General features: G+C 36.0%; 1 protein-coding gene across 7 annotated transcripts in view; it reads right to left on the reverse strand.

The window, feature by feature from the left end:
• Ankrd17 (ankyrin repeat domain 17) overlaps window positions 1–10,875 on the reverse strand; it is a 165,132-nt gene that overhangs the window by 85,317 nt on the left and 68,940 nt on the right. For all 7 annotated transcript variants that reach the window (XM_023708598.1, XM_004648421.2, XM_023708595.1 and 4 more), the window contains exons 3-6: window positions 7,280–7,436; window positions 3,898–4,045; window positions 3,482–3,629; window positions 1,863–2,096 (exon numbers count right to left, since the gene is read on the reverse strand). In XM_023708598.1, coding sequence (XP_023564366.1) covers window positions 1,863–2,096; window positions 3,482–3,629; window positions 3,898–4,045; window positions 7,280–7,436 — 687 coding nt within the window. The remainder of the gene's footprint in view (window positions 1–1,862; window positions 2,097–3,481; window positions 3,630–3,897; window positions 4,046–7,279; window positions 7,437–10,875) is intronic.

The following is a 10,875-nucleotide window of genomic DNA, read 5'->3' on the forward strand; positions in this document are numbered from 1 at the left end:
CACATACAGTTTCAAATAAACCCTGTCTCAGTTCAAAAACATACCTTATGAGTAGTTAAAAAACAGAAGAATAATTGTATTTTAAAAGGACTTCAGATAGCATGCAAGAAACTGACTCTCCCAGCTTTATCTGAAATGAGCTATAGTCACCTTCATGACCAACAAGAATTAGAGGACAGTGGAGTCAGGTAAACAGATAAGGTAGCTTCTGTCTCATCTTGCTTTTGCTATCCCCTTCCTTTCCTCTCCTTCCGAACAGACACATCAATGCTCAATTTTAGCCTGAGTTTTATGCCTTCCCTGTCTCCATATTAATCAGTGTCCTAGGAAACCTCACCAGAAACACGAAAGGGAGAGGTTGAAGGATCTCAGCAAGTAGCAGAGAGGTACTCCACCAGCTCAGTTCTTTATTGAGCCCCTAATTACAGACTGAAAGCCCAATGTCTGTAGCCACTTTGGGAAAGCTGTACGTCAACACAGCCAGGAGTAGTCACATGTAGCCTCCATCTCAATTTTCTCTGGCCAAGAGAAACTCAGCAAAGAAAACACAGCCAGCTCTGGGTTCAAAGTATTAAACAAAAGAGAAGAGCCATTCAATCAACCTGCCTCAAGGCTTCTCTTTTCTCCTTCCCAATTAAAATCAGCCTCTGCTTAATTACACAAACAGGGCTGGAGAAATAAGAGATGTCAGCTGCACTCTCCATCTGACAATGTGTTAATATCAGACAGTCAAAAGCATTATTTTGTTTGTTTGAGATAGGGTCTCACTATGCAGGTCAGGCAGGCCTTGAGCTCACTATGTTTAGTGCAGGTTGGCCTCAAACTTGTGGTAATCCTCTTGCCTCAGTTTTCCAAGTGCTGGGACTGCAGGTATGTGCCACCATGCCTGGTTTAAAAGCACTTAAAGTGCAATTTTGAAAATTAACTTCAGTGTTAGTCATTTATGCTTATAAACATTACTGTATCATTTTTTTCCTTTTCTTATTTTACCATGTTTTAATGGAAAGTATTGCAAAAGACATCATATAAACTTAGCTATTAACACCAGGGTCAAGACTAGTGGAGGAAGCAAGAGTATGGCGCAGAATTTAAGGAGCCACTCATGCATGAGCTGTGCAAGCCAAGTGTCAGCACCTCAATTTGAGAATGTCTTTAGATTTTCTACTTGTGACACTTTTACTTGATAAATTAGTCAAGAATGAACTAGTCATTACAGGAAATACCCAAGTAACTTTCTATACAAGAAACAACAGCTACTAATGGTGTGAAACACCCAATGATTTTTATATAGAAATAAAGCTGCATGGCATCTGGTTTTTGTCGTTGTTGTTGTTATTCTTTAAAGCTAAAGCAGGAAGATCTCTATGTGGCTAGCCTGGGTAACTCAGTGAGACCAGGTCTCAAGGTAAACGGGGCTGCAATTTAATTCAGTGGCTCAGCACCCTGGATGCAAACACTCCCTGTCCTTACACCCTACAACATTAATTGCAGCCCAGGCCACTGTCTGGCCTGCTTGAAGGACGGTATATCATTTTATCAGTATTTGCAGGTTGGCTGGCACTGATAACATCACATACTCCATTTTACACCACGCAAAATGTTCCAACCTATAAAAGCATCATAAGGCCCAGTGACATTAAAATTAAGTGATTTCGGGTAAAACAACTAGGTCAATTAAGTTATTGCATATTGACATATTTGAGTATGTATTTTTAAGCTTGTATATTAAACATAAACTTTTAAAATACACTGAATTACATATGATTATTCTGCTTTAGTATTATTTTAACTTAAAAATCAGAATATGTAAGATAATTATAATTTCATTAGTTTAAAAACTTTGTTTCAATTTTGTTACATACCTTTGTAACAAGCTAATGTCAGGGCACTCTCTTTAAATTCATTGGAATGCGTGTTAATGCCAGCCCCATTTTCTAGCAGCAATCTGGCTACTTCCACATGTCCAGCACTTCCAGCTTCCATGAGAGGCGTGTGACCATTTTCATTATGGTCCTCAATACTAGCACCGGATTCCAAGAGCACCTTTACCACATCTACATAGCCTCCAGCACAAGCATAGGTAAGTGCTGTGTTGCCTATTATAATGAATAAAAAGAAAAACACTTCAACAAAAGACACTACAACAAAACTCAGCATCTAATTTACGTCAAGGAGAATAAAATTTGAAGACTACAACCATAATATCAAACAAATATATAAATTCTTAATTTACTTTATCTTTCTTAAATAAGGACTTATTTTTCTCTATGCATATTAAACAAGAATTAAATGCATGGATAAGCTGATACACTTTTTAAGACTGTACTTACAGAACGGAGCAGTTCTGCTCTGAAACAAACTTTTCTCTTTCAAATAAGAAAAAGATGTTTTAAAAAAAGTTTAATAAGCATTACTTTTAAGTACTACATAGATAAAATTAACCATTCATACCTCATACCATTCTTTTAATGATGTAATTGTTTTCAGTATAGCTTTCATAACAAGTTAACTAATCAAAATTTTAAGTTTACATATTGAACATAAACTTTAGAATACTTTAAAAACATAAATACATTTAATTACGTAACATATTATCATGCTTTATATGAATTTTTTTTTTAAAGACAGGGTCTCAGTATGTCACTTATGCTGGCCTTGAACTCACTATAATCCTCCTGTTTTAGCCTCCCAAGTGCTGGGATTACAGGCATGCACCATTCATGCCTGGCTAGTATTATTTTAATTAATTAATTTTTTATGTATTTGGTATAGGATTTCACTACACAGCTCGGAACTACAGTGACCTTCCTGTTTTCAGCCTCCCCAGTGCTGACATTACAGGTGTGTACCACCATGCCCAATCTTGGTGGCTGGTTCAGCGTGCCTGGGGGTGGGGCCAGCAAGACGTGCTGTGCTGGGGCCTGAACTGATTTAAAACCAGATTATAATGTCTTTGTTTCTTGATTTTAAAAAAACCCCATCTTAGAATAAAAATAACTCTTTGAGTAACAGATTTCATGTAGACTTCAAACTTTATTTAAAATGTCTAATAAATTTGCTATTCTTACATAAACACATAATAAATTTTCAAAATTTTAAAACTTTTACAAAAATCAATCTAGGCTTAAGCTTGAACCTGAAGTTATGAGCCTAGCCTTTGCTTCCATATCCTTCTACTTGCCTTATCTCCCTTCTCACTGCCCCCAGAACACAGAACTGGGTATGAGGTGTAACCCTGCCTGTTCTACTCCTAGACAAAGGAACCGTCTGACAAGGTCAGTTGTCCACCTACTGTATGAGCAGTAATTGCCTTCATAAAGCCAGAGAAGGTTCATTTGAAATATATTCTATATACTTTAAGTGTAAATATGCAGCACTTCTAAAACATAACGTAACTGTAAAAGCATCACTAACGATCATTTCCATGTGCAACAATTATTACCAAAGGATACAATTTAGCAGAAATGAAAACTTAAGTGACCTGTTGAAGACTGTGCATTGACATCAGCTTTATGAGCTAGCAGCAACTTCACAATTTTGACGTGTCCTCCATTAGCAGCAGCCATTAAAGGTGTAATGTCACCTTTGATTCCCCTATCTTCCACATTTGCATGCATTGCCAACAAGACCTGTTGAAAAGACAAAGAGTGTATTAGAAGATAATTTCATCATTTGGTGGGGGCAGGGCAGGGGGGGCACAGTGCTGGGGAATAGACCCGGTACTTTGAGTAAAAAATATTTTGTGTATGCATTCATAATAAAGACTTGATATAAACATAGAAAAATTATCTAACAAAACCTTATATGTTAAAATAAACTTAACAGTTTAAAGGGCTTTCTTTGTTTCCCTAGGGCCAGATATAAAGAAAAGTAAAGCTTTACTTTGATAATACAAACCTGGGCAAGCTCATAGTATCCAGCAGAACAAGCTAAACAAAGTAGGCTCTCTCCCTCCTCAGTGTGCTCATTCACACTTCGCCCTTCAATGAGCAACTTCCGCACAGCATTCACATCTCCTTCTGAACAGGCTTCTGCCAAACTGCGGCTATTAGGAGAAAAATATTGGGATTGTAGGATATAAGAATATAAAAGTACAGCATAAATACTGTTAAATATGAATGGCTATTGCAATAGTCTTAACATTTCTTAAACAGAAAGCTAAAAATGAGTTCATACAATTTAATATCTACATAGTAAAATTACTGATTAAATGATCAATATTCTACAAATGTTCTTAGCTATACAACTGAAGGATAAAGTATACTGTAAGTGGAGAAACTACAAATTTTTAAATAAAATCTAGAGTAAAATAAAACACAGGACATAAGTCAAAGGCCTATTTGAGTCCTTCTATCCAATAAGATGAGGGCATGTGATAACTGAATTAACTGATAAGGGATCTTTTTTGAAGCAAGTATGTACTTAATACTTTTGTAGTAGATGGTCAAGACATTTTTTTTTTAGCCTAATGGCAATGCTTCCTAGCCAGTTAGTTCTGATTTCACCTTTGACCTCCTCATGCTTTACAACAAAGAAAAGTTCCACCCTCCTTTTTTCTTGGTCTTCTGAGACAGGGTCTTGCTATGTATTTAGGCTGATCTTAACTCACTATATAGCCAAAGCTGGCCTCAAACTCAGAGTAATTCTCCTGCATCAGCCCCCAAAGTGTAATTACAAGAGTGTGACACCCAACCAAAGTTCACTCTTCTGGTTAAGAATCCACAGTGAGAGCCTTATTAGACCTGCCCAGGGGCAGACACTACACCTCTCGTCCCTTGACACTTCTTGCAGCTTCTCCTCATATCCTTCTTTATACTTTGGCTGTAGTGCCCTTCTTGCTATCAGATGTAACAGCTGGTGTAACCAAGAAATACATTTTACATCAAATGTTTAAATTTTAAAAATTACTACAGTAAAAGACACCTTGGCTTTAATACCACAAGAATATTTTCCTTTGGTTCAAACACATACGTTTATCCCATCAGCCTTTCATTTTTCACACAGAAACTGCTGTAAACTTTGATCAACAAGGGTTTGATTGTAGTAGAGTGTGTGTTTAAGTTTACAAATTTATTCCAACAAAAGACACACTACCATTAATCCCCTACAGGACTCCCTAGGCTCCACACACTTGCCCCATGATTCATGGCAGGGTGTCTTTTACTGCAGTTAAGATTTTTAAATGTAAACACCTAATCTTGGGGTTGGGGAGATAGCTCAGTAGAGTAAGCACTTGCCTGGGAAGTGCAAGGGCCTGAGTTCAATCCTCGGTTCCACCAAAAAAAAAGAAAAAAAGGAAAAAAAAAACAAAAACAACAAACCACCAAATCTTTTGCTCTCCCCTTAATTCTACCCCAAGACACCTGATTTTGCCTTTATCACAGCTCCTCTCCTATTCACCTCCGCATTTAAGTAAGGATTTCCCTGACTCACCTGTTAAAAATGTAACGTGATCTTCAAACCCTGTACGAGCAGTTCCATGCTCTTTGTAACCCACAGTTTTTATCAGTGTGTCACTCTATTTCATTTACGCATTAATTGCATTGTCCTGTTAACAATCTTTAGCAAAGTAAGAGTTCCGAATCACACTTACTAAACTTGACACTTAAGAAGGCCTCTGAATTTCCCACCTAACAGGACACTGACAGTCTAGGTCTTATGTTTCACATTTTAAGCAAATTTAGGACAAATCCTTGCTCTAGTACAGCTTTTACATAAGAGCACACCTTTCTACCTCTTACATCTCTGAAAGTATTCAAAATGACACATGGTACTGTGTTAGCTAACACACAAACAGCACTTACTGCACTTCACTGCCTCATATCACTCAAGCTTTGTTGAATAAATGATTGTCACAAGCATGTTTTATTCTTTCAATATAAAATAATAGATGGATTTTTTAATTTTTGCATTCCATTTCCTGCTTGAACTTGCTGTACTATATTTATGTTTTAAATTTTCTTTCTTGCCTGTCTTAGCTGGCATCACATTAAAAAAATCTGGATATTATTATAAAGGAAATCTTTAAGTCACTTCTTAAATGTTATAATTTTCTCTCTATTCTTCCTCCACAATGACATTTTAGTCAACAACACTCTGTGTATACGACAGTGGACCCATAAAATTATCTATCACTCAATGACTTTGTAGCTTAGTTTGGCAAGTACAATTTAATGTTCAAAGAATTCATATCCTCAGCTGGGCACCTGCCTATAATCCCAGCTACTCTAGGCCAGCCTGAGGAATTCACTGAACCATATCTCAAAGTAAGAAAGGGCTGGGGATATACACCAGTGGTACAGCCTTCCTTGGCTCCATCTCCACCACTACAAAGAAAGGAAAAAAAAAAACCCATCCTACTGTTAGGCAATGTAGGACTATAGTAGAATAATTTTCTAGTGCTAAAATAAGTAAATTAGCTTCACTTTAGTTATAGGGAAAAAAGCCACCACTGATGATTGAAAAAGTAATATAAGTCATGCCTTTCCAGTTCCTTCCTTGGACTTTATATCCATTTTCCACTATATATATATATGTATATATAATTTATATATATCAATATATATATATATAATTGTTTTTATACATAAAATGGTGTATCATCAGAGAACCTTAAAGGAGTCACATAATATGAGTCCTTACCAACTCTAATGTATTATATAAGCAATTACAGAAGAAATCCAAGTGAAGTTCCTCAGGAAATATAGTTACCATTTTCTTTTCTTTCTTTCTTTCTTTCTTTCTTTCTTTCTTTCTTTTTTTTTTTGGTGGAACAAGGGATTGAACTCAGGCTCTTGTGCTTGCCAGGGAAGCACTTATTCCACTGAGCCATCTCCCTGGTAAATAGTTACCATTTTAAAAAGACAAAACCTTACCCTTTTAAATGGTCACAGAATGATGTACACAAACTCAGAAATAGTTATGACTGGAAAGTATTTACACTTCTTTGGCACCAATACATAAAAAGAAAATGCAGCTAAGCAAAAGTTCTCTTTTATAATACACAATGGCTAGGAGGTTAGTGTACATAAGACATGCACTAGTGTTCTGCCACTCAACAATTAACTGATCATAAGTAATTCAAATCTTAGCTTTTTACCTATCAAATGGAAACAGAAATAAAATCTATGACTTAAGCCATTACGAATACAAATAAGATGTCACATACATGTTAAGTGGTTAGCACACTGTTGGGCACAAAATAAATGCCCCGTAAAATCAGCTATTTTTCTTTGTAAGACAACAGTATTCACACTGACCACAGCAAAACATTACTTACTTGTCCGACTGCCCTGCACTTGCTGTGCTCTCAGCTCTCATCCGAGTAAGTGCAGCAGCAGCTTCATCCAACGCACAGCTAACAGATGACGTTAACCTCCGTAGTACCTCGGGGTCTGCAAAGGCTTTCCCGTCAGCCGTGGATAACTTGCCTATTCCTATGACATTATTTCCACACCAATATGGATATGTCCAACAGAAGAAGCAAAGCAAAATTCAAGTTACTTAAGTATGTTGACAAATAAAAACCTGCAAATGGTACAGTTAACACACATATTTTCTGTCATCTTTCTGGGTAACATATTTTTCTAAAACCCCTATCCTTCCATGTAGTTCCTAAGTACATGATCTTGATAACCTCTGGTGCCAGAAATGAGTATTGAGCCTGTGCTGGGACAACCTGGAGCCTCCCTTAACTGTCTGTCATGTCTTTGAATGAACCAATGTTCAAAGACTGCTAAATTAGTAAGATATGAGTCATGAGCTACTTAGCCCTTTTATCACCATATACAGAAAAAAGTTGCCCCAAAATAAGGTCGACAAAGGAAAGCAGAAAAACAGAGTCCTAAAAATTATTTTTGACTCAGTGACGCCAGTAGTGTCAGTACTGTTCTTGTATTTCTGGTAAATGTCCACATTTACTTAAGAATGTTTAGCTGGTTTAACACTTGTAACCACCACTATTTTTTTTAACCCTGTTTATTTTTTATTTTTTGCAGTACTGGGGATTGAACTCAGGACCTTGAGCTTGTCAGGCAAGCCTTATTCTAATGAGCTATCTCCCCAGCCCTTAACCCTGTTTAAACAAGCTCATCTCTAACCTGCATTACTTTTTTTTTTTTTTTTTTTTTTTGGCGGAACGGGGATTGAACTCAGGCCCTTGCGTTTGCCAGGCAAGCGCTTATTCTGCTGAGCTAACTCCCCAGCCAACCTGCATTACTACTGCATGGGGGTGCTTAAGCCAAGTTGTCCATTAGTATCATCAGTGGTGCTTTTCAAGAACACAGATGCTAAGCTCTCCCATATTTGTTGATCTAATTTAATTCAGAAAGAAGGGCTAAGGTGGTCACATATTTTAAAAATGACTCAGATATACAGTCAGGATTTAAGAAACTTAGCATTTAATGCCATGATGGATATTACTGAACTTTGCTATTCAATATATGATCCAGTGGGCAAAAGTATTTCGATTACTTGTAGACTTAAAATGTAGAATGTTGATCACTCATTCTAGCACTCTAGAAGGCTGAGGCAGGAGGACTGCAAATTCCAGTCCAACTTGAGCACCTTTTAGAGACAGGAACACCCTGTCTGTAAAAAATTTAAAAAAACTAAAAAAAAAAAAAAAAAAAAAAAAAAAAAAAATCGACGGATATAAAACCTTGGTTACAGTCCCCAATACAAAACCAAAACCAAACCAACACTCCCCAACCCCACTCAGGTCTCAAGATGTAATGATTCAAAATCTGCACTTTTAAAGTAATCCCTAAGTAATTTCAATACACATTAACGGACACTAGCTTTTAAAACAAATTACTGGGGCCGGGGAGATGGCTCAGTAGAATAAACGCTTGCGCAAGGGCCTGAGTTCAATCCCTGGTTCTACCAAAACAAACAAACAAACCAAATTATTTAAGTCAGAGACAAATAGGATCACTCGGTAATAATAAAGATACTCATGTATATAAATGTATTTTATAATAAAAAGAGCACAATATCACATATGCATGTATTTAAAGTTTTATAAACAAGCATCTGCTTATTCTGAAAAAATCTGATATAAAATATTGTATTTTTATAAAGGCAAAAATAATTCTCACAAGAAGCCACTGATTTTGCTCTAACAAAATGTTCAGACCAATCAATTTCATGTCTGCTTATCAAGAAAGGCAAAGAATATAAACAGTCTTCTCTGGTAACTTCTGGATAATCCGTAACATGAATATTAAAAGTCACACTACATTCCAAATTGCTACAAAAATACTAATTTCATAGATCACCTTTACTAAAGGCTATTATGGCACTACTGAAATCAAGGTCACAGATTTCTATTTGAGAGAATTAGCTTAAATTGCTATATAACAAATATTTGTCAGTTATAATGAAAGGAACCAGGCCAAGAGGAAAAACTAGTTAAAAGAAATCAAGGCTTAAAAAGAAAGTTCAAAACAAATACTCCATGTTACATCTTTATCAATTTTCCATATATTCACAGATAATTTAGTAAAGATAACTATGCAGTAAACAAAGATATAGACTGCAAACTTTCAAACTTATAAGCAGTGATCAAAAATTAACTACACTAGCTATTCTGGATTACCATGCACCTGTTAGTCTCATCCAGTTATTAATGAGCATGTAGCACAAAGCAGAGTATGTTGACTAGATTATTCTCTCCCACTTCTGACATTCAATGAAGTAAACAACAGAACTACAAAAGAAAGAACACATATAAAATACCTAGATTTCTAATTTTAAAATAAAAGTAAATATTTTTTTCTTCTTGTAGAATAAAAAGACTACAATGTAACAGAAACTTCATCTTTCATAAAACTAGAAAAAATTTTAAAAATCTAAGTATTAATGAAGCCAGAATAAATGGGTGATGCAACTGATTTAACACAATAAACTGAAAGATGACTATAGTATCAAAGAGAAACCAGGTAACCAGACTAAAAGGACTAAAGAAATGTAAGTACCAGATATAGGGTCGAGGCTTTGCTTGTAAAACAGGGAGAAAAAACACACGCTAAACTAGAATATGAACAAGAAAAGGTAAAACAATAGAAGACAAAAACAGGAAGTTAGAAACATCTTACAGAAGGCCTTACAAGAGAAAATGGAACATATTCAGCAGAAATACAATGAACAAGATTTGAACATGAAGCTTGTGCAAAGAGCAATTTAAGACTTATAACAAAAGGTAGTTAAAAAAAAAGAAAAGGAAAAGGCAGATAAAAAGTAATAAAGAGAAGATGTGGTAAGAACAGAAGATATCTTAAATATTTGGTACAGTGACAGGAGGAAGAAAAAGCTCAGGAGGAAGAATAGGACCAAATATTAGAGGAAGAGAAAAGAAGTGGGTTGAGAAGGACGAAGCTGAGGCAAGGAAACTACACATAAAATAAGTCACGTGTACAAGAAAACAAGTTCAAGAAAAGCTACAAAGAAAAGCCAACGAAAAGGAAGAATGTACTATGGAACTGGAACACATAATGAAGGTTTTAAAGAACTTAACTGTGAAAAGAAGGAGAATTTTGCAAGACACTGTGGTCTAGCCCAGGAGCAAAGGAAGCAACCAGATGAAAACAACTCACCAGCAGTAAGCCTGAGAGGCAAAGAAGAAAAGCACCAAGAGTTTGAAGCAGGGATAGTAGCAAACCAGAGTTGCCTGGATCAGAGCCAAAGATCCTGTCCAACCACCCCATGCTCTCCCAGAATATCCATCTCATGCATAGGACATGCCCTAATAAACTTCCAACATGGTTCCTTTAAAAACAAAACAAAAACCTGGGAGATGGGTTGAATACTTGGTAATTATTCTCTAAAAATACCAAACTAGGTATAGAGAAGGAAGAGATAAAGGACTAAATAGAA

The sequence above is a fragment of the Octodon degus genome, unplaced genomic scaffold (genome assembly GCF_000260255.1).
Source record: "Octodon degus isolate 3935 unplaced genomic scaffold, OctDeg1.0 scaffold00407, whole genome shotgun sequence".
NCBI lineage: Eukaryota > Metazoa > Chordata > Mammalia > Rodentia > Octodontidae > Octodon > Octodon degus.